The sequence below is a fragment of the Rhinatrema bivittatum genome, chromosome 13 (assembly GCF_901001135.1).
Source record: "Rhinatrema bivittatum chromosome 13, aRhiBiv1.1, whole genome shotgun sequence".
Taxonomy (NCBI): domain Eukaryota; kingdom Metazoa; phylum Chordata; class Amphibia; order Gymnophiona; family Rhinatrematidae; genus Rhinatrema; species Rhinatrema bivittatum.
In genome coordinates, this window is record NC_042627.1 from 65,184,547 (window position 1) to 65,209,371 (window position 24,825).

Consider the following 24,825-nt stretch of genomic DNA (forward strand, 5'->3'; position numbering starts at 1 on the left):
CTCTCAGGTTGGAACCCAAGAGTTTATTTACCCAGATTTAGCTGCAGATTAAGCAAGGCTTGCAAGCCCTATCTAGTATCTCCCCTGCGCCTGCATGGTAGATACTAGTCGTACCTCTCTTCCTTTGTGGGTGGTAGGACCTTGCATGTAATTTGAAGCAGGAGTGATTAGGCTGCTGGGAAAAACGCACCAATGCTGCTGCTCCTGCGGGTGTTTCTGGGCACCAGGGACAAATGTCTGAGCGGGGAAGGAAAGTTATTAATGTCTTCAAAGAGAAAGGGGGGGGGGGGGGGGGGGAGGAGCGTCCCAGCTGCAATTGGCTGAGGGGGGAACCTGGTGCTGCTAAGGGCGGGCCAGGTGTGTCCAGGTTCAGAAACTCCGATGAGAGCCCAGAGAGGAACAGACACAATCGGAAAGGGAAGCTGAAGACTGGGACACGGCGGAAAAAGTCCATGCAGTCAGGGTAAGAGAGAAAAAGTGACCAGAAAGAGCATCCGGAGAAAGTGACTGCGCCCGTCCGGGGCAGGACGGGAGAGGGAGACAGAGAGGGCGTGCACAGGGAGGGAGGGTTTGCACGGAGATGCTGAGAGAGAGTGATGCAGCCTGATTGAAATGTGACAGCCAGGCTCCTGCTGTGTCTGTGCTGCAGCCAGGACATTAGAGGGAGGTTCACCTGCCTGCATAGCTGGGAATACAGCAAAAGGAAACAAAAGAGAGAGAAACATCATCCAGTGAGTGAAACAGGGGGCGAAGAAAAGCAAAACAAGTCCGACAGCTTAGCAGCAAGGGACCGAAATAAGCTCTGAACAGGAAGCGCCCAGGTGGATACAGGAGGGCAAAGGCTGCACCGCGGCCGAGAAACATTTTGCCAGCCCAGCTCCTGGGGAGCAGCTCAGGCTGGGAAGGCAGAATCCGCACTGGGCAAGGTGCTGACCTCTGGTCACTACCGGAGCCTCCTCGGCCCGGGGATTTCCTCCCACCGGAGGGTCCGCCCCCGGGAGCAGAGGGCACTCACTGCACGTGGCCGCCGGAGGAATGCCCCGGGCAGCTGGGCAGCAGACGTCTCGCCCCGATCCTGCCAGCTGCAGGGGCTGCCAGGAGGAGGCGGATTTCCACGGAGCTGCTCGTAATGCTTTGTAGTTTCTCTAGACTCTTGTAGAAAGAGTTAATCGGCGATTTGTCTCGACTCGTTTCCTGCATCTGTGATGTGGCAGCAAGTTATGAAATAAATCAGCACAATCTTCAAAAAAGGAAAAAAACCAGATTGCAGCTCTCCGAGGCAGAAGGCAAAGGAGCTGCCAGCGCAGGCAGCCGAGGGGGGGGGGCGAGCCCAATGCCCCTGCATGGCCATGGTTAGACCAGAGAGCCGGGCTGGGGAGGGCGGACTCTCCACACCGGAGCACTGCGGACCGATTGACAGTGGATCTTAAAGCTGCCCCGAGACTAGAGAGAGATCTATATGAAGGCCAACAGTTTGCATCTCAGGGACAAGGACAGGCTGACTTTGCTTCTTTAAGCACTGAGAAGGGGAAGGATGCTACTCGGCTACAGGTAAGTTGTTATCTTTTTTTTTTTTTAACACAGCACTTGTTGCAATATTTCCAGACACTGAACGTTTAATTCTCGAGTCCCAGTTAAAAGTGGCATATCCCTCCCTCTGGGAGTCTTAGCAGTGCACGTGTAGCTATTAATGAGGACCAGCAAGATTATGGTGAGTGGAGACTGGGTTTTGATTTCCAGGTCCCCCTACGTTTAAGCGCTGCGTTTTATATTATTGTTTTACTGTATGGATTGTTTGTTTATTATGGGTGTTCTTTCATTGTAACCCACCCCGAACTGTGGTTGCTGTGGGATATAAAATACCGTTAAATAAATAAATATTTCCTGAATGATGAGTCAGGTGATCAGATTGGCAGATGACACAACATTATTCAAAGTTGTTAAATCACCAGGCAATTGTGGAGGAATTGCCAGAGAACCTTGGTTGGGCATCTAAATGATAGATGACATTTAATGTGAACAAGTTGAAAGTGTTTCATATAGGGAAGAATAATCCAAACTATAGTTACATGATGCTGGGTTCCATACCAGAAGAAAAGGACCTTGGAGTCATTTGTAAGCAATACTTTGAAATCCTTAGACCAGTGATGGTCACAAAAGCAGATAGAATGTTAGGTATTATTAGGAAAGGAATGAAAATTAGAACAGGGGCGGTCATAATGCTTCTGTATTGATCCCTGGTTCCACCACACCTTAAGTATGGGTGCAGTTCTGGTCACCCCATCTGAAAAAGACATAGCAGACAAAGAATGCAACCAAAACGATAAAGGGGAGGGAATATAGGAGCTGAAGGGAAAAAGGTTAGGGATCTTCAGCCTGGAGAAGAGATGGCTGAGAGGAGATAATAGAGGGCTATCAAATCATGAGTGGGATAGCACGGGTAAACAGGGAATGGTTATTTACCCTTTCAGATAGGACTAGGATTAGGGGACACTCCATGAATCTAATAGTGAAACAAATGTATTTTTTCACTCAGCACACAGTTACATTGTGGAATTTGTTGCTAGAAGATGTGGTGAAAGCAGTTAGCAAAGTTGGGTTCAAAAAGAGTTTAGACAAGGTCCTAGAGGGAAAGTCCATAAATTATTATGGACTTTCCCTCCAGTGGAAAACCCACTGCTTATTCCTGGTTATGGGTAAGAAGGATTGGATCTATTATTTGCGATTCTGCTAGGTACTTGTGACCTGGATTGGCCACTATCAGAGACAGGATGCTAGATTGGATGGACCTTTAGTCTGACCCTGTATGGCATTTACTTATGCTTGTGCTCTTAGTAATTTCTAATGTGTTTGTTAGAGCTGTATTACTCAGTCTAATGTTCAGTGTTGTACAGAATAGTGGTAGAGTAATAATGCTATTAAGTTCTGAATATTCATGGACCTCTGTGAACTAAATGGGATGGAAAATTTTCTTATTGAAAAGGGCAGATGCACTAAAGATATCTGCATAATATATAGGGGCAATCACTGACTAAATTTGGGAATGATAGCCTGAGACAATTGATCAGTAAATGGAATGAAGATTTGGAAACATCACTTGATGAGAAGGATTGGAAAAATATTTGGACAACTGCACATAATCTATTTTTGCTATATGCGTTGAGTTGATGATTAAGTTATGGCATAGAATTTATCATTCACCGTGTTTCTTTTCCAAACTTTTTGCTGGAAGTTGTTGGAGGAGCTGTGGGGAGACTGGGGCATGTTTGCACATGCGGTGAGACTGTCAAGGGGGCTAAACAATTTTGGGGGAATGTCACCCAAGAGATTTCTGATATTATTAATCAGCTGTGCTTCTGACACCTCTGTTGGGACTCTTGAGAAGATGGGAATGGTCAATGGTTCCGCCTCAGTATAGGACATTGAGCTGTTACTTGCAACCTAATTTACTATAGCTGCACTTTGGAAGTTCAACCCATGTATGGTGCATTGGTGTAAACAAATTCAGGATAATGCCGCCATAAAATGAATAAGATATGGACTTAAAAAGGAAAGCTTTAAATATGAATGGATTTCAGGTTGTTTCAGATACCATTATAGATTGAATCCTGGTCAGTAATCATGATTGACTGTTATGTAATGCATCAAACACTGGGTGTGAATTTTCCACGTGTTGTCAGATGTATTGTGTCTAAGCACACCCTTTTGTTATCAAGCACACTCTGGTATGCCACATTTTAATAGACATTTTTTTTTAAATAAGAGTAATGATGCTTGCCCGTATCCTGTTACTACTCACCATTTCTGTCACTAGCCTCTTGCCATTTGCCAGTGCTGGTGCTGCCTCATCTTTTGAGACAGAGCTTCTGCTGGGATGGAGCTACTGGCCTCTGTCTTCTCCTTCAGAAGATGAGAGAGCACCAGCTACTCAGCAACTAAAGTCAATGTGACAGTCTGCATTTGTTCCCTGGCCTAATGCAATTTCAAGGACACCTCAATCAACTGCTATGAATCCCAGCAGCTATGAAATGTTTTCCCCTGCCCAGTACACGCCTCTCCCATCCCAGTCTCACTGGACCCACAGTAAGAATGTACTAGGAAGCAACAGAGAATGCTGATATTGCAAACCAGCAACATGCACAGTTGGGAAGTGTTTTGCATCCTCTCTACAACCTCCTCTAATGTTGCAACCTCAGGCTGTAGTTACAGTACGCTATATGTACTTCATTCATATTTGGCCTCTTCTAAGACCAGAGCATCCTTATTCCAACTGTCGTGCTCTCCTTCCTACAGAGCAAACCTACTCCCCCAGCCAGGTGATGGAAGTGTCCCAATAGCATAACAAAAACATGAAACTCAAACATTTCGATCACAAAGTGATTGCTATTCAGGACAGGACTGACAGGAGAAAGGTTGTGCCATCATGCAACCGATCAGTTAACAGCTTTCCCCCATGCTTTTGATAGTGGCCAGGGCTTCTATAGAAATCATCTGCCATGACGTGTTCTGTCTTTGGATGATTGTGTAAACTTTTCTGATTATGCAGAAAACTGCCTTGTGTAGACAAGTTATGGTTTCCTGCCCGCAGAACTGAAAATAAAATACTGAAAACTGATCTGCAGGCCATTGGTTCAAATCTAGTTTTTGTGGACAGCGTTTGAATGTGACAGCTGTTCAGTACCTGTTCAAGATGAGATGGTGGCATCATTCCTGCGTTGCAGTGGGCAGATGATTTATCTGATTAGTTATGCTTTGTGTTTTTAGTACATTTTTAACTCTGTTGGTTTTGTGATCGATAGTGTGGGGTAATTTGAATTTAGTTTTGTGATTGAGTGTGTGGCGTAGATACATGGCTTTTATGTTCAATGGATTATGGGCCGGATTTTAAAAAGGTTACGCGTGCCGGGACTATTTTAAAAAGGCCCAGCGGCGCGCATAAAGTCCCGGGACGTGTGTAAGTCCCGGGGCTTGCAAAAAGGGGCAGGGCGGGGTGTGGGCGGTCTGGGGGTGGGGCGGGGTCGGGGTCAGGCTCCTGGCACAGCGGCCATATTTGCCGCTGTGCTGGGGATCACGTGCCGGCAATCGGCCGGCGCACACAACTTGCGCCTGCCCGGAGGCAAGTGCAAAAGGTAAAACAAAAATTTGGGGGGCGGTTAGAATAGGGCTGGGGGGGGGAAAGGTTAGGGGAGGTGGTGGGAAGGTCAGGTTAGGGGGAAGGGAACGGGGAAGGCTGCGCAGTTGTGCACCCCCTTGCGCGTGCCGACCCATGATTTTATAACTTGAGCGCGCAAGTTATAAAATCGGGTGTACATGTGCGTGCGCCGGGTAGCACGCGCAATGTACGCCCGTGCGCAACCTTTTAAAATCTACCCCTATAGGTTTTATGTTTTTAGCTTGTCACCTGCCAGGAGCAAGCTGTTTTGGATTGGCAGGATAGACACCTATGAACTTAAACGAAATAACCATCACTTCTAGTGATGTAGTGCTAGAGAGTGTGAAGTCTGTCTGGCTATCTCCAAAGGTTAGCCAGACAAACCCCAAGGTTTGAATATACGCCTCTGCTTCCTGGCTAAATTTTGTGTGGGCAATGAATCATCTGCACATTTACCCCAATTTATTCAGGCAAAAAAAAAAAGAAGGTGCTGGGAGCAATCTAGGGATGTGATTTCACTTTGTCCAGCACCGCCCGGATAGAGTTAGCCAGGCAGTCTGGTCGGATAAATCCCTGTTCTAACTGAGGAACTCTTTTATATGGATCATTTCTGCCAGATAACTTTCCCGCACCGTGGGACCTCTGTCATTTGCAGACTATGCAGGAAGGACCAAGTCATTTCAGCTCAGACGCCTCCAAACCCAAGCCAAGCTAGGGAGGGTTCATTTTCACAGGCACTTCTGTGCGTAAAGTGGTATTTTATCCACAGCAATGCTCTTTAGAAGGCTGAGTGGCCAGTATGCACATAAAATTATGCACATTCCCACTGTCTATGCGCACAGGGGGTGGGGTCTGGGCGGGGTTTGGATTCACACATACACTTTTTTGATTTTAAAAAGTGTGCGTGTAAATTCTTTCTGCAAAACTACACATACCAAAAAGCAGGTGCGATATTATGATGCAGTTTTTCTGGGATAATTTTAAAAGTGGACTTAGGCACATAAGTCTGCTTTGAAAACTGGTGTAAATTATCTGCATATTTGCTGGCTAACTTATGCACGATATTACAAAACTACCCCCTAAGTGGGTAATTTTGTAACATTGTGCATTAAAATACACAAATAGGTGCATGAATTTTCATACTGGACTTTTCATGCATAACTTTTTTTTCTTAAAAAGTATTGATCTTTCTTCTTATGGAGAAATATATCATCCTACATTTTAATGCTGTGCAACCTCACTGGACAGAGGAAAAAAATGGATAAAAAAGTGGTTTATGTAGAGAGATGGCCTTTTATAAAATTGCTGACCCAGTACGTTGCGTTCCTTGTGAGTTTACTGACCGGGTGGAGGCATTCCTGGTAGGGAAGCTGGGAAAGGGCTTGGACTTGAGCACGCGCTTTTGAATTTTAAAACTACACCTGCAAATTTTCACAAAAAAATGTGTGCAGATGATTTAGCAGGTGTAACTTGTGCCAGTAGCTTGGAAGGGGATAATTTTCAAAGTGGACATTTCTCTGTTGTTTGAGATTTTGGACCTCTTGCTTTCTCCTTGTGGTGAAACCTTGCCCCCTGCTGAGCCTACCACAGAGCTGTGCAATCCTACCGAAGCTCTCTGAGGAGCTGAGAAGGGAAAGGAGGCTGTCAGATGCCTCTCATCCACAAGGACCTACGTTGTAGAAGAAATAACCTTTTTTTTTTTCATTCAGAGAACTGACCTTTGAGTTGGCCAAGTTGAATGTACATAGAATTTGAAATAACAAATACAGGCATGTTGAAATCACAAGAGTGGAGCTCTGCTGGTGAGTCACGTTGGTGGAGTTGTTTGTAGGTACTTGCACCTATTCCATGAATAAGCCGAGGAGTTTCATCTCAGGTTTGGTCCATCTGGAAACTCTCATCTGCAGCACTAGGTCTGATGAATGTGAGAAATAATCTTTACGAAGAATGTTCTTCTGGAACGTGGCAGCTGTTCTTGCATGAATAAAAAGAAGTATTATATTCATATTTCTCAGAAGGGTTGGAGGGATTACCTAAATTAGTTCCACCCATTTGCAGTCAGTTCTGGTGTGGCTTACTGCCAAAAAGTGATCCATCTCGAGGACATCTCACAGTTAGGCAGCAGATGTCACCTGCTTCGCCGGAGCTTTCTGATGTACAGAGGCTATCATCTTGGAACAAGAGCAGCCATGCGTGAAGCCTACAATATGGAAAGCATCATAGGAGATGGGCCAAGAAAATGTAAGACCCAATAAAGTCCTAAGGAAATCTGGACAAAATCTTCTGAACTCCTGTAGACGAAGACCCTCCAGACAGGATTCCAGCCTATACCGAAAAATGATTCCTTCCCTGCCCATGCGTGGAAACCAGAACTGTCACCCTAAACTGAGAATTTGTGAGCAAAGTAACTTTAGGGCTCAAAGAGTTTAGAATGCAGATCCTAAATCTGCTTCAGGAGACACCGTTCATCTCTTAACTCAGCCACACTCCTTACAGAGCTGGCATCAGCAGGGCTGGCTGTCTGAACTGTGAATTATTTCATTGTAGCCTGCCCTGGGCACCTCCGAAGGAAGGGCAGGATATCACATTAAACAATAATTTATTGGAGTTAATTCAGTTGAGTCTACTGTTTTTAGTCTGTGATTTCAGAACTAAAAGAAAGGGGCACAAGGTCCAGGAAGGCAGTACAGTGCAGGTTGCACCAGCACAAATCTCAGGACCCCTACTGCTGCGCACATGGGAAAGGGCCACATTCACGCTTCTCTGAGAAGGCTCTCTATACAAGACCCAAGGCTTCATCAGTGAAACAAAATTAGGGACAAGAATCAATGGTCAAAGACATAACACAAAACAGAATGACAGCTCAACGGAAAATCATTCCCTCAGCCACGTCACAGTCAGGGAACTTTAGGAATACACAAGAATGGAAAACCTTTGAAATTAGATTGATCAGACAGCTTGAAACAAATCCAAAAGGACATAAAGTCATTTGGGTTTCTCACCCATTATCAGAACCAGGCCCTTTCAACTGTAAAGTTTTACTATCTCAACATAAGAAATGCCATACTGGGTCAGACTAAGGGTCCATCAAGCCCCATATCCTGTTTCTAACAGAGGCCAAACCAAATCACAAATACAGGGCAAGTACCCAAACATTATATAAATCCCAAGCTACTATTCCTTTCTGATTAATTTATGGATTTTTCCTCTAGGAACTTAATCCAAACCTTTTTTAAACCCAGTTCCGCTAACTGCTGTAACCACATCCTCGGGCAATGAATTCCAGAGCTGAACTATGCGCTGAGTGAAAAATGTTTTTCTTCGATTTGTTTTAAATGAGCTACTTGCTAACTTCATGGAGTACCCCCTCGTCCTTCTATTATCTGAGAGAGTAAATAACCGATTCACATTAACTTGTTCAAGTCCTTTCATGATTTTGTAGATCTCTAGCAAACTCTGAGGCCCCTCCCCTTCTTCTTTATGGAGCTGTCATGGCATATGCAGACAGCCTAGCTGACACTGTACTATTTAAACCCTGTGTAACTGCTCTGTATCTTCACTGACCTGGTGAGGAGAGGATAGATCTCTAAAGCAGGGATGTGCATGGGGCAAAGGAAGCAGGTACTGTGAACATTTAGCAAATATGGCACTGAGATCGGCATACAAAAGAAATGCAAAAACCTCATGCCTCATAACTTCAACAAACAGAATAAGGAAAATGTTCAGCCACTTAACTAATTGTCGCGGTCATAGTATGCACAGCGCTGGGATAGAATATCATTTAAAATTTCAAAATGACATTTGCTATAGAATATTGTCATATATCAATATTAAAACCATTGCACTAAGCTACACATTTGTTTGGGCACGTGTTTTGGATGTGCTAATCTCCTTTTTACATCGGGTAGTCTAGTGCATCCAAACTGTGCATCGGACCCTGGGTGTCTGCAAACTGCTCTCTGATGACTACACACCTGGCCGTTCATGATTTCCCTTTCCCTCTCCATCTCCTACGTAGTCACTACCAAGATTTTCCCAGTGAATGGAAGGTCTCACTAAATCTTGTATTTTTCTATTTTACTTTCCTTAAGTAGCATATAAAACAGATTTCTAATTTTTCTGTCCCTTCTCACATTTTACTGCTCTGCTTTGATCTGTTTTCAACATCTGCTGAACCAGTGCCTGCCTCTGCATCAGCTAGAGTGCTTACCCTCCCACACGTTGTTGGTCATTAATCTCAGATGAAGACCTTCTACACAGGGTGAACTGTTCCAGCCCAGACACAAGCAGTCATTTTTGTCACCAACAGCTGCAGAAAGCAATCTCCTACAATATCTCAGCGTTTTGCTGGCTATTTCTCAGCAGACGGCTGTAGCCAGTGCTTCCTAATGTTTCTGCCGTTCTTATGTAATAATTGCACCAAACCCATCAGTTTCTCCCATGTTTTCTTTTCTTGTGTCTCCTATCTCTCTCTTAGCTCGGCATAGTGCTCCTGTCCCAGGTATAGTGAATCGCCCTCTTCCCTGGCTGTGGAGAGCAAGCAAGATGTATGTTTGGAGATAGCGGTGGGCTCAGATAAACTAACTTAAGGGTGGTCTCTATTCTGAAGGGCTTTGAGGAACCAGCGTGTGTGCATGACTGGAACTTCCAGTGGAATTAGGAAGTAGCATGGCAAGGGCAAGGGCCTGATATTCTGCAGCAGTCTGGGGCCTCCAACTGAAAATCCATCTTCTCTACAGTGAATCTGTGCAATTACCAAAGAGAACTGGGTTGCAGGCTGCCAACTCTACCATTTTGAACTGCAGTCTGTACAATTAAACATTACCATTTTTTACTATTGTACATTGCTTTGGGTGAAAGTTTACTTGAGAAAAGGTGTTTAAAGTCTAATAAGGAATATCATTTGCATTGCAATTAACTACCCACCTACCACCATTCCTTTGCTCTTGAAAGAAAAATGTTCTAATCTGAGGCATTAGAAATGTATCCAAATACCTGACATGCCGAAATCCATAGATGCCAGTTCTGTGGGTGCAGCGGGTGCTCGAGCACATTCAAGATTGAGCAAACACCCCGATCATTTTGAAAAGTTGACTCTTCAGCTTAAAATGAAAGATAAGAACTTTTACCTTAATGTTTTAGTATTTGCAAGATCTTCCTTTCATGAGTGTGACCTGAAAGCGAGAGAACTCTAAAATCATATTTCTGGTCATTTTTCAAAGTTTCGGTCTGTGTTTTCCTTTTCACCAGTTGTTTCTTTTTCAGGTTGCCTTCTGTACACCTGGCTGTGGTTTATTTCATATGGGTCTTGCAGAGTGGTCCTTCTTCCTGTCAGGTAAGAGGTCAAAGTATAGCAAGGAGCCAGAGTACAAAAGCACAGACATAGTGCAAACATTGGGGGATAAAAACCATAAAAAGCACGATAATAAGGAACTTGCTGGAACAGAAGACCCTAACTTGGCAGTTTATAGATGCACAAGTATATCATGTAAAAAGCAAAGAAAACTAACTTCTAGTCAATCATATAATAAAATAAAAATTAATATATTATTTCATAAATCATCTTTGCATAAAGCCAGAAATCATCATAACTACAATAAAATATAATTAATCATCAGAACGGGTACAGAGTAGAGCTAGGACAATTCACATTACAACTAATATGAGAAAAAAAATCAAATTCTGGTGTCACCTCAGCAAAAAATATCCCTCCACTGTTATCTTGTAAAGTAACACAAACTCCTGCAAAGAAAGAGGCATCTAGAACCTTGCCATACCATAGGAGTCACAGCACTGACTCTCAGGATTCAAATAACAACAACCTTATGAAAAAACAGCAATGCAAATACTACACCGGGCCCTAGAACATTAATACATCACCTACTGGAATAACAGAACAAGCTGGACTACTACAGAGAAACTACACAATAGCAGAAATACTGCATTTCAGTCACATACAGGCAAAAAGGAGACCGACCCTTACCTAATATAGAAATAAGAGACTAAAAATTAGAGACATGCAGACAAACCCAAAATAGAAAGCCTGAGAAACTAGACTCTGAACAGTGGAATACCAAAGAAAGAGCAAAATACAAAATTATAAGAAATGCACATTCCCAAAGATGGCATATTCAAATTGCCCCACCACACAAGATAAGAGAAAAGTGTACATTTTTATTATCATAATTTCAATTTTTCAGGAATGTGTCCATAGAATATAAAAAAACAAACTCACACTCACACTCATTCACTCATTAAAAATTGTTGGGAAAATACACAATGAAGCCAGCATGTGCAACTACAACACAAATATATGATTTTATTCAATACAACATGTAACCAATTCCCTGTGGAAATAACCATTTACAATCTATTTAAATGTTTAAATTCATTTGTAATGTTCCTTAAAGCTGGTCTCTCTTGCGTAATTCCTTTCTTCGAAAATCTCCGTTTTTAAGCTTGATTGCATATACGTGGTCTGACCCCAATATTCAAATTGCCAAAATCTCAAAATAATTTTTTTACCTTTGTTGTCTGATCTTTATATTTTTTTTAATCAACTGATCCCAGGTCTCTTTTTCCCATTTTTCCCTTGATGCTTATTTCCTAATTCCTTTTCAGTGTTTCTCTTCTCCTACTGCCTTCTTCCCTTCCTCCCTCACATACACACACTTTCTCTTACAGACTCCCTCACACACACAAGCTCTCACTCTCATATGCTCTCCCCCACACACAAGCTCATAATCTCTACACATACACACAAGCTCTCACTCTCACTCCCCCCCCCCACACACACACCCCAGCAGGCTCCCATTCTTATACGCACACCCAGGCTCCCATTCTTATGCATGCATAGATACACACCTAGGTTCCCATTGTTACACACATTCAAGCTCCCATTCTCACCCACACACATACCCAAGCTCCCATTCTCACCCACATACACACATTCAAGCTCCCATTCTCACCCACTCACACACAGAGCCTTTTCATTAAGCACAGCCAAAAACCTACTTCTGCCACCATGCGGATGGGATCCCATAACAGCATTGTTCCAATAGACCTTTTCTGATTGGGTGAGTCTCTGCCCACCCTGGCCCACCCCTGGCTATCCCACTGCACCATATATTCCCACCCTCTCCCTTCCAATAATTTGTTTTTATGAGGAGCATGGCAAGACTACATAGGGATTTCAATTCTTCCCTGAATAATGCACACACCCCATCCCACCCCATTCTGGATGCAGCCCTCTCACTCTCCTCTCCTGTGCACCCCATTGCACCACCCTGCTGCAGTCCTCTATTCTCCTCCAGCCTCCTCTTATTCCCTCCCCGTCAGCCCTCTTATGCTGCCCCTTCCCCATCCAGCCTCTCATTCTTCCCTCAGCCCTCACATTTTCCCCTTCCCCCTTTCACTCCCCTTCTTCACTTCTCAGCCCACACAGATTTAGTTCTTTTTCCTGCTCAATCCACCCCTTCAGCCCTCTCACCATCTTGTCTGCTTCCCCCTCTCTAGCCACTCTTCAGACGTGAGCCCCAAACTTTAGTTAGGTTAAGAAGGTATTGCCTAGTAACTGTGTGCTGATCCAATAACTCCAAGAAACAGTCACCGATTCTCTACCCCCATTCAGTTTTGTGGCATTGCCATTATAAATCTGGTCCTTGCATTTTCCACCTTTCAGTAAGAATCAATAAACTTCTTCAGAGGAAGTATTCACAACCCCTAGGAGGAGGGCATCCCACCCATCATGCAATGGTGACATCTAGTGGCCAGATTTAGAGCCAGTGATTGCAGGGTTCCAGAAGAAGCCCTGGTGCATGCCCTCCCCCCACCCCCACACACACATCAAGCCAAGGACTGTGATTGCAATGACTGAAGTAAATTAAGCCGGAAGAGGCATAAAATATGGGTAGTTGAGAATGAAGGATCATGGCTCCAGATCCCAGTCCTGGTTCTATTTGCGTTGGAAGCCCACAGGAGCAAGAGGAAGCAGCCATGGCAAAAAAAAAAAGTCAACAAACTCTGAGCAGTTGGTGTGAATGGGCAGACTAGAGAGGCCACGTGGTCTTTTTTCTGCCATCACATTTCTCTGCTTTTTTTTTTTTTAAACTCTTCATGGTTCAGTGGTCAGGTTTTTGTAGAACACCAGGCTGCTATTTTTCCTGGAAAGAGTTTATCATCTAAGCCTAATCACAAAGAAAGAGCCGTAGGGAAGGGAAGAGCGAAGAGATAGCATGAGAAAATGAGTGGCCACCTCTAGTTCAATCTCCAAACACTAACCCCTTATCCAAGCCCATTTACCCCGCAATTACCAGCTAAACCTTGGGACAACCTTGGCACCTCTTGGCTTACTGGGATTCCCCACGACATTGTCAAAGAAGTAAACCTAAACCATCCAAGACCCAGATAGTAATCACGTTTGGGCTGCCTTTGGCTGCGTGTGTGCATAGTTTCCATTAAGAGGAATGCTAAGCTCTCGCTTGAATAGTATGTTTAGAATCTAGAATTAGAGCTTCAAAGAACCGTTCCAGTTTTGATGACGGTATCTTTTTACAACTTGCTGAAAGCAGACCAGGAACTGAGTTCATTTTCAGGCCGTGTGTGGAAATAAATGGCAGGAATATTTAATTAATTGCATTTCTTTGGTGAAAAAATATGATGAAAATGTAAAGGTTCTCTCTCTGTCCATATCTGCCTATATCTATATAAATTCTAGGACTAGACTAGCAGTAAACCACACGTCCACAAAATTCTAAAGTGATCAGCATTGAGATGATTATAATGGCCAAGTTTTTAGATGAAGGAATTACCGCCATGTGTTGATATTATTTTAATACCATATTCACTCTTTCCTGCAGTCACTGTGGTAGCTCTGGCAGTAAGGATTGCAGTGAGGGTGCTCTGCCTGTGAATAGAGAGACTCTAGACAAGAGAAGTAGGCTTACTTAGAAACATTTTGTCTTGGGTAATGGTTGTTCAGTGATACTGGTGCTGTTTTGGTGAGTGAAAACCGTGGTATCATCCCACATCTATAGGAGCAAGTGAAATACAAAACCCCTCCTTGTTGTAACTTAATTGTTAATTAGTTCTTTAACATAAATGAGCGTATCTATTGTACATAATAGTACATGCTTACTTTGATTGGTCAGTTAAGGAATATATAAAGTGTGGACATACTGCTGGACGACTGAGTACCAAGGTAATTTGTTCCTCGGAGTATCAGGCTTACAGCAATCGTGTGAATACCTTGGTACTCAGTCGTCCAGCAGTGTGTCCACACTTTATATATTCCTTAACTGACCAATCAAAGTACATTCAGAATGTTGTTTCTAGATAACTATAGTCCATCTAACACTATCTAAAACCTACATACTCATATGGCTCACAAATGTTCAAACTAACCATGCCAGTTAACATGCTAAACATGTATGTCATTATTAAATATTGTCACTTTTCAGTATAATTAGGAATTCATTAGATGGAAAAGTGACACATTGAGGGTTTCTGAAAATATTATAATAATGATCACATCAGCAGTTATAAAGAATAAAGGCATTGGTAGAATTCCATGAAACATTGCTTTCTACTGTCCCTAAAAGACTCATTTGGGGGGGAAATAACTTATCAGTAACTCTGACCTTCTCCCATAATCCTTCTGCACTAACTCCAAGTCTCCTATTAGGATAGGCTGAGTTAAAAGCAGCTGTGAGCTCCCCAGTGCCCAACTATCTCCATTCCCCCAAAGTTATCCTCTTCTGCAAACAGAATGTACTAAAGTGACTGTGTTCCTTGAATCCGCATGTTTTGCAGGGTCAGATGCATCTGCAGAGTGGCACCTTGGGATTCAATAACGGGTGGAGTCCATGGAGAAGCTGGTCCCCCTGCTCCCAGACATGTGGTGGGGGTGCGTCAGTCCGCAGCAGGCAGTGCCTCACCAGGTAATTTCCCTCCCGGCTGCATCCAGTGAACAGAACATGGGATCAGCTACGTTACCCTAATCACATAACCTTTGCTGTGTTGACAATGGAGATACAGCTGCTTGTTGCTCCCTGTTACTCCTGAGTGCAACAATATAGATTTACCAGTGCTGTGGAAGCTGGAGCCTCCAAGAGCTCTCATAAAATTTAAATTACTTTATAAGACCAAACTGAGTCTTACCAAGTGATGCACAGCGTATCAGAGCCCCTTGACAAGTATTTGAGCAATGAGAGCTCTGTCAGGGCATCCTAGGTGACCCATGCACCCCTCCCCCCCAAACTTACCTCCAGCACAGCCCTCCCTCCTATCAGTGGCAGTAGCTGCAGCTCACCACGCCCTTCTTTGGCAGTATTGGCTCTGGTACTGTGCCCCTCTGGGCCTCACGCTGGCAGCGTTTGTATGACAAACTGGATTCTCTAAGGAGCAGAGGCTGCTTTTAAAGGAATAAGGCTCTTCAGGGCCAGAGGCATTTTTTTGGATGGCAATATGCAAACTTTTCTTCCAGAGAGTGCCTAACACTATTTGCTGGCTCTGTAAGATAACAGTATAACCTTTGACAGCTGGAACGGCTGGCAGCACTATTCCAGCAGCTCTAACTGGAATCCTCAAGTTATAAACATGCCTGTTTCCTGGCTTTACTGTCTGGGCTTTTTACAAGTATATTTACACGGGTTTATTTTTCTAAAAAAAAAAAAAAAAAGGTGGCACGTTTTATTATAAACATGACGCCTCCATTTCAATACATTCCCCTCTCTGAGCCCATGCTTCAGTTGTATTCATGCTTTACGTGTATCATTGTGAAGTCTGCATGGTAAGGGTCAGCCCAGCAGTGCTGGCACTGCTTACGTAAGAGAAACTCGGGAAAACTATTGATATCTCCTGTAGAATGAAACAGAAAAAGAACAAAAAAAAAAGGGGGCAGTTGTGTCTGTTTAAGCTGCCAACTGAATTATCTACAAAATGTTTGCTAGTACTGCTGCTGTAATAAAACAGCATGCTTAATATAAATGATTAAATAATCTTCTTTTAAAGGAAACAGGATGTGTAGTCTGCCTATTTAGAATGAAAACAGGACAACTCTAGATCCAAGAAACTCCCAAGCAGCAGTCATCCCCACGCCCCTGCTGAGCTTCCTGGAATATGTTTACTGTGCTTTCTTTGGGATGAATATAAGACATGGGTCCAATATCAGAAGCCAGAGAGGGATTTTATCTCCTGTCACAAGTCAGATTAGGCTGTGCTAGAATCTCACACCTTGCATGCCCTAAAGCTGCAGTTTAAGACCTTTCAAGTTATGTTTCTAAACTAACACCCCTTATCCAACTTACAACAGTTGTTTTGACTTTAAGACAACCCAGCGTCTCCCGACAAGCATACACTGGTGTGCTGAGGACCACGAGGCCTGGCGAGATGACATTAGTAGGAAGATTTCAGGGAACTTCTCCTCAAAACTGTCCGTGCAATGTCCTGTAGGCATGACCTGGCTCTTTCCTCTTCAGACAAAAAATAGTAATGCTTTAAAATGGGTCTGTGTGCTTTACAGTACTCTATATTACTAAATTATAGGATATTGGGGCCTTTATTCCATTGTTCTCATGGGACAATTGGTTTTAAGACACAATTTTCAGGAACCATTTGTGCCTTAAATCTGAGGACTTCCTGTACTCTATGATCAGGGGCATCCAGAGCATTGCACTATGAGGTTCTCATTCATGTATCCTCTTGGTGTATTGGACCGATGCATCTTTGTTATCATATACTGTAATGTACTTGTGCCTGGTCCTGTCATGATAACTCTCTGTAGTCATTTGCTCCATTGTATCTGCGTATTTGCCTGCTATAATGTAACCTTGAAATCACTCACTAGTACGCACGCATGCACTCCCTGGCTAGCTTGTACATGTAACCCATGTCACTAGAATGCAGCTTTATGGCCACAATCTAATGTACTCATCCACTCATGCACACTTGCTTACTTCTAACAGTTACCTCCTAAACCAAAGCTGCATGCTTACCTTTATTTAGTTTATTGGTTTAATATGCTGCCATATTTGTGTAAATCAAAGCAGTTTACAACACACACCCCTGAACCTTCTGAAGAATGACCCCATGTCACGACTGTCCTTTCCACAGAGAACAGGCAGGGGAGCTGTGCCCAGGAAAGCAAAGGCAGTACCGAGTCTGCAATACCCAGGTAAGATCCTTTCTTCCTGCTCTTTGCTCTGCTAGTCAAGCACTGCCCCCCCCATGACCAGCACAAGCCTCAGAGGATTCCGAGTCAGTTTTAGTGCCATCCGCTGCAGGATTAAGAAACCTGTCAGAACAATTTGCAAACCACACTGAAATCGGCATCGATCAACATGTGTTTAAGGGAAATAAGCTTGAGCAAATGGATTGCTCGGAAACAGTAAAGAGCAAGACGTTTCACCCAGAACTAAAGGAGCCACACACAAGTCTGCAGTTCAAGCACATGCATGAAGTTAAAAAAAAAAAAAAAATCTCCCCCACCCCTCATACCACTGTAAGACGAGAGAATAGAGAGAAATAATTCAGGAAAAGACAGAAAGGCACCGACCCAGGGTACTTAGAACTTTACAGTAGATTAGTCTATGATTTCTACCCCACAATAAAGCATAACTAGAATACTATGTGTGATAAAACCACCCGTGTAAGTACCTTGGTACAATTGGTCATGAACTACTTTGCTAAATAACTATGTCTAATGCTATATTGTAACCGAACCTGTTAGAATGTACTATAGTACACTTACCTACATTAAATATGTGCCTACATGTAAACCGTTGCGATGGTATATAACTTAGCAACGGTATAGAAAAGTTTTTAAATAAAATAAAAAAAATATATATCCCCCCTGAAATGTCCAGAAAATTTGGTGTGGCCAGGACACCACACAAAAATGTTATCAGGAAACACACACACACACAACGCCATCTCGTATGCTTTCTTTTCCCCTTGGAACTGGTTTATAAAAATGAGAATCTGGCTATTGCCAGGACTTTAGGTAGCCCAGGTTCCATCACTAAAGTCAAGATTTAAATCTCCAGCAAAATCAGGTCACAAAAGTGCGCCCAGCCTGTGAATCAGCCTGCGTGCATTCTTCTGAGACCTCACATCATTTTCCCTAGGATTTAACTTCCCGCCACTGTCCCACAGCCTATTTGACAGAAATGTTTGCACAGTTTTGTTTTGTTTTCTGTGAATGAATTTTCCCTTTCTGAAGTTACAAGAAGTGAAATCCCTGGGCCCAGGAGGAAAATAAAGGAAAACCCCACATTCCGATCACTCCCCTGCCAACCTCAGTACTAAGCCGATGCCCTTTTGCCTGGAAATCACGCAGGAATATTTTCTCGGTAGGACTGTCCCCCAGGAGCCGTGGATTTCCGGCATCTTCAATGTGCTGCCTACAACAACAAAGCCATCGTAGGGAATTATCGCTTTCAGTGGGTCCCATTCCAACCGGGTAAGTCAGCAGCAGGAGCCAACAAAGTAGTAGCAGAGAACCTGGCACGGCTGCTCCCAGGTGAGCTGTGTGTAAGTCGCCACCCTCCCCCATTGCCTACAGCTTGTCCGAATCTTCGCCCCCTGCTTCAGCCGGGTGACTGGACTCGGAGGGCTGCAAGCGCTGGAAATAGCCCAACCTCCCATGGTCTCTTATGCAGCAGGAGCAGCAGTGGGAAACCCATGCACCATGCACTGGTTTGTTTTTTTTTTGTCTGCCAGACTGGGACCTCTACTGTAGCCAATATGTGGCCAAGGCCAGCATGGGCTGGGCACTGGGCAAGCATGGTTTATGGCTGTACAGGTGGAGTGGCTCAGGGGGCTCTTTGTAGCTATGGATTTCATTGTGTCACACCAGCTGCGGTAATGTTAGCTCCGCTTCTGATCATGGTTCTTCCTCAGCTGCTTTTTGCTTTTTTTCTATCACTTTCCCCTCCTATCATTTTGGTTTGGTCTGATGTATGTTTCCTAAAGGGAAGGAATTGAATGAAGTTAACTGATAACATCTCTAAAGCATAGAGAAGTGAATTTTCCCATATCTAATTAATACAGATTTATAGTAAAATGGCTCTGCTGTCACCTGGGTCTCAGAACACCTTTCACTTTGCCTGCTCACAGCCTTATGAAACCATATGATACCCAACAAAGGTAGATTCTGTTATTTATGTTTATTTGAATACCTAAATGATGTATATTTAGTTAATAGTGCATATAGCATTTCCATGTCAGTCTGCAATGGGCAATGTACAAAGGAAGAGCTGATGACTGCACCTACCTATGCCATTTCACTGTCTCTACTTATCTCCATCTTTGAGGCCTGAATTTATTTGCAGTTTCTTATGCTTATGTTGGGCAGATACAGTAAAATGCAGCTGGCAACAGTTTTTTTGAATGGAAAAGAGGGGAATTTTTCTACCGATATTCAAGCACAATACTCTGTACTTGTATTGTGTATTGCAAGAGAAAAAAAAGAAGGAAGATTCAAATAACCACTTATTTTATAAGACAAAAGGAAACTATGCTATGTTTGCTCTTTAACTCTACCTTTTTAGAAATCCGACTCCTGGATATTTGAAAGGAAAACCCAAACATAGTATAGTAAGCGGATTTACTCCATCATGGCATTTTAATGACTGGGAAGACAGGTGGTGTCCATTTCTTTTTATTATATGAACATAAAAGCATTACATAATCTGTACACGGGCATTGGCAAAAAGGAAGAGCTAGCACCGTTCAGCAGTAAAGACTTCTTGAAAGTAAGTGAGAATGGAGCAGAACGTGTACACGTTAAGAGGCTCTTCCTCTCCTCCTTCAGGACACAGTGACTGCGACCTGAGCTGTCTTGCCCAAGGGCAGAAGTTTTACTATACCTTTGGTCGGGTTTTGGATGGGACAAAGTGTCGCTCAGATTCCGATGGAGTTTGCATCAATGGTCAGTGTCTGGTAAGTCCTCCTGTTGCTATCTCACGGAGTTAAAGGAAAGGTCTCAGAAGCCACACAGCAGCCAGAGAGAAAAAAAAAAGCCTTGTGCTCTGGTTTAGGTCATTCAGGAAGTTTGATAGTTTTCTGATGCTTAATGCAATGACCTAGGCACAGTGTAGCCAGCGACCTGTTTCCAACAGCCTCAAAACTCTTTTGAAGAAGGGAGGTGCCACTGACCAGAGATGCAAGTAGGGTGTACTGGAGGCCCAATATTCAGCCGTGTCCAGCTACGTTACAAGGGATATTCAGCGGCACAGCTATGCTGCTGGATATGTATGCACAAATTGCTCCTTAGCCGGATAAGTTATATCTATGTTAGACTGGATGGTCTAACTTATCTAATTAACTTACCCGGATAAAAACGAATATCACTACTTATCTAATTAACTTAACCGGATAAGTAGCGCAGCCTGGATCTGCCCACTTTTTATGCGGCTAAAAGATAGCCAGACTCTGACTCCCTCCCACCCATCTGGGGGCTGTGAATGTTCCTTCTGCAGCATCTGGCCAAACCGGGGAGCGGAAGGCCGGAGGCAGGAATGAAACCCAGGCCCCTCCGCATGGCTGTGTGCAGCACCGCCACCAAGCCGCTAGGCCGGCTCCCAGTACTGGGTGTTAAGGGAGAGTCATTCAGTCACAATAATTTCAACAACTTGCAAAACAAAAAGGTTAGGGCTATGCTAAAGCAGAGAAGGTATTCCTCAATGCTCCTTAAAGTTTTGGGCGATGTTCCATGGGTATGAAGCATCCATGACTGTTTCACATTGACTATTTCCCTCTTTTCTTTGTCAGCAAGTTGGCTGTGATTTCATACTGGGTTCTGGGGAGAAGAGAGACATCTGCGGAGTCTGCGGGGGGAAGAATGCATCATGCAGGCACCACCACAGTGTCTACACCACCGAGCACCCGCCTTCTGGTAACGTCCTCCCTCATCATTTCTACAGCCCCACTAGAATTACACATGAGAGTCCCTGCTCCATGGAGCTTACAATCTAGTCAAGAAATAAAACACTCTTCCCGCCTCTCTCTGCCCTGTGGTAAATCTCTGCAGCAATGGCTCTCTCTTTCTGAAACTGAGCTGGACAACTAAAGGTGTCACAAAACACATTCCCTCAGCAGAGACCCAAAGAACACTGAAAACTCTCACCTTCGCGTGACGTCCTCCCTCAATTTCCATCACACCACTAAGCACCCACCTTCTGACAACCGCGTGCTCCACTCTTCAGCAAAACCGCTGAGCACCCACCTTCTGGTTAACTTCCCCGCTCGTTCTTCACTGAGCACCCTCTTTCCGGTAACTGCTATCTAAATTAAGTCTTACGCCTGATTTTCCTTTTTTTTTTCTAAATCTTCTTCACCTTTATTCACATTTTTGATCTGAGGATCAACCTTATACGCTGAGAACCTTATTCCTCCCTTCTACGTGTTTAATAGAGAGAGCTTCTTTCCTGTATCCTATGACCTGGGGTGGCCAATTGTGACAGCACATGAGCCAAATCTGGATCTCACACAGGATCGAAGGAGAACAATACCTGCAATAGAATAGCATATAAATGAGCTAAGATGCAAAAAAGGGTTGGGAAACATGATTGCACCTTATACAGTACAGAATGAGATCCATATTCCGCCACTGGCCGGCTAGGAAAGTTAGCCTGATAAACTTATCCTGCTAACTTAGCTGGGATAGTCGGTGGTGTGAGTGTGGCACTGCATATCCCTGGCTATCTTAAAGTTAGCTGGATAGGTTTATCTGGCTAATTTTAGGACTGCTTTTTGGCTATCCTAAAGTTATCCAGCTGAAAATTGGGGTTATCCGGTTAACTTAATACTAGGATATGTCAGGGGAGATCGGACCACCGGGATTTTTAAATCTCAGCATCTCCCTGGCTAAATGCCAAACTAGCTGGATAAAGGCACTGAATTTGGGCTTCTATGCATTGTTACAGCTCTTCTATGCACTCTTCAGCCATGATTCACTAAGGCTATTTCCCATTCTGTGCCTATGGGAAAGGCCCTGTGTGTTTGATGCTTTTGATTGTGGTGTCCCTCCACAGGCCACATAGTTCCCCTTTAACATGTGGCCCTTGAGCTTGCATTTTGACCACATGCTGGTATAAGTTGAGCCCCTGCTTTAGATGAACCTCATGCATGTTTTCAGACAGCTTGCATGCATAAAATCCCTTACATGCCTGTGCATGCATTTATCTTCTATTGGTCACCTGGGATCACCTTCCCAGTGTATTGTTTAGAAATGTAAGTACTCCTTAATTATCTGGGAAATTATATCACTTGACTACCACCTTGTAATCCATAGGCTTGTTTGGATACAATGAGGTGACCATGATTCCTGCTGGTGCCACTCACATCAAGGTGACGGACAACAGCAAGAACTACCTGGGTAAGTAAGGCCAGCTGAGCTGAGACAATTCAGTGGACAATGAATGACAACAGCGCAGGTCTCTGGGAGTTATCCAGTAGGCCCATTTCTTGTTGCTCACTCCCAGAGATAGCAATGGCTTTCCCTATGCTACCTGGCTAGGTAGATAATAAGCTGCACCTATAAAATGTTTCTAATGTTGTGTATTATTTGTTTTAATCTGGAGGTCCACACTCTGCCAGGAGCGGCTAGTTAGGTCAGCCAGATATAGCTATCCGGCTATCTTAAAGTTAGCCGGTTATGTCAAACCGGCTAACTTTAAGACAGCCCTATGGGCCAATCAGACTTAGCCACATTAGTCAAGCGGCTAATTTTGAATATTGGAGTTAGCCGGCAGCCGCATAACTTATGTGGCTACCTGTGGCCCGCCCCAAAACACCTCTTGAGGCACATGACACTGAATAACCCTGGCTAGCTATTTAGACGGATAACTTTTCCATTATTCTTCTAAATGGCTTTTGAATATTGATCTCCTGATTAATTCAATTATGCTGTTCCAAAAGAAGTGCTTTTCTAATAATTTACATTACTTTTGTTAAAGTTTGAAAAATTGAGCAAACTATTTGTCCAGTTTTTCAGAACAGGACTATAGTGAATCTCATTCCAGTAGTATTTAAACATCCTTCTCATTTCCTCACCAAAAGATCCAGTGCAGAACATACATCAGGCCTGGTTCAATAAGCTATAGAAACCTAAAATTGAGATTTTTGTTGTCAAAATCTCCTGAATGAGAAATTCAGCAACCTATATATATAAGTTCCATATATATGTATATATATGGAATATACATATCCATGGTTATAATCCTCCATTGGGTTATTGGTGGATTGTAACCATATAAAAATAAGCAGGGGATTTTTGAGTATTGGAGCATTGTTATACTAGAGGGTAATTTATGTATGAACAAATAGGGAAGAGGGTGAATGTTTATGGTCTTATTTGAGTAAAGGTAAGAATTCATGATATGATATAGTGTGAGTAGTTTAATGTCCTTCTTCTGTTTTTATCTGCAAGAGTGCATTTATTAAAGTTTGTAATTCATTGATAGATGGCTATTTTTTACAATAGCATTTATGTACATGTATATTGGCACTGAATTGAGTATTGATTATATATGGTATTAAATTATGATTCCTTTCATGTGAGTCTGAATATACAGGGATAGTCAAAATGTTCAGACGTGAACTTGCAATGTTCTTAGTCAGTGGTTCTCAACCTTTCATGTCTGTTGTACTCTCTTTCAAGAGTTTGAGATGTTTTGTGTACCCTCGATTTACAAAACTTCAAAATACGATTATGCAAGACTCCTAATGGTCTGGAACTTCCCATGATGAAATACTGCAAAATTTTAATAAGTCCTGATGAGGGAGTCCTAATACCATGCTTAAAGTATTCTTTGCATATATGTACATGTGTGTGTGAGTGTACAGGTATCAGGTGGTGTGCATATTTATATACCACCTCCCTCAAATAAAACTTGACCAAGTGGTTCACAACAATATAGTGAATACATCAGTAAATGACAATTCATAAGGGAGGCAAAACCCAGCAGTCTGGACTGATCCGGGTACATACAGGGAATGACAGTTCATACATAGCATCAAAATAAAATACAATGCAGCAATAAAATGCAACAACAAAATATAAGCTGCATCCTTCTCATAAATGCATTAATAAACACCGTACTTAGCAATTTTAGAATCCTGGGCTAGACCATTCCACTCTTACTAGAGAAAAATAAACCACAGGACCTTCTACTAAGCTCAACTCCCATCCTATTACAAAATTCCCCCCAAAATGAATAAAAATCAAAGTCCAGTTTTAACCCAAGATCTAGTAGCGTGTGAGAAATGATGATTAGTAGTAGTGTCATTCAGTGTGCACATATATATTTATTTAATGACATTTGTAAACCACTTTTCTGATTTAAAACAAATCATTCAAGGCAGGATACAATTATAAATATATTAATATACGACAGATTAAAAACATAAAACAAAGTAAACCAGTATTACAGACAAATTACAAATTGTGCTCTTTCCATAGCTCATATCATATCATTGATCATCAACCATGTTTTAATTTCTTACAGAATTTCATTAGATCTTGTTCCTCCCTGATTTTATGAGTATATGTGCCATACCTTCTACCAGGTGCATGCCTAAGCATTTGCAAAAGTACATGAATACATGCATGAGTCATTGTACGATCCTGCATGTGTGATGTATGTCTCTCTAAGTGCATGGATATGTGTGCA

The 24,825-nt window shown here is 43.0% G+C and overlaps 1 protein-coding gene across 2 annotated transcripts in view; it reads left to right on the top strand.

Annotated features, from left to right (window-relative positions):
- The first annotated feature begins 343 nt into the window (after positions 1–343).
- The window catches only part of ADAMTSL5 (ADAMTS like 5), a 38,015-nt gene continuing 13,533 nt past the window's right edge, over positions 344–24,825 (top strand). The window contains exons 1-8 of one of the 2 annotated variants that reach the window (XM_029574411.1): positions 344–463; positions 10,418–10,487; positions 14,963–15,090; positions 17,264–17,324; positions 18,506–18,611; positions 19,965–20,092; positions 20,924–21,047; positions 22,446–22,529. In XM_029574411.1, the coding sequence (XP_029430271.1) occupies positions 453–463; positions 10,418–10,487; positions 14,963–15,090; positions 17,264–17,324; positions 18,506–18,611; positions 19,965–20,092; positions 20,924–21,047; positions 22,446–22,529 (712 nt within the window). In that variant the 5' untranslated portion in view covers positions 344–452. Of the gene's footprint in view, positions 464–503; positions 1,552–10,417; positions 10,488–14,962; positions 15,091–17,263; positions 17,325–18,505; positions 18,612–19,964; positions 20,093–20,923; positions 21,048–22,445; positions 22,530–24,825 lie in introns of those variants that run through there. The other variant, XM_029574410.1, reaches the window with a different exon arrangement.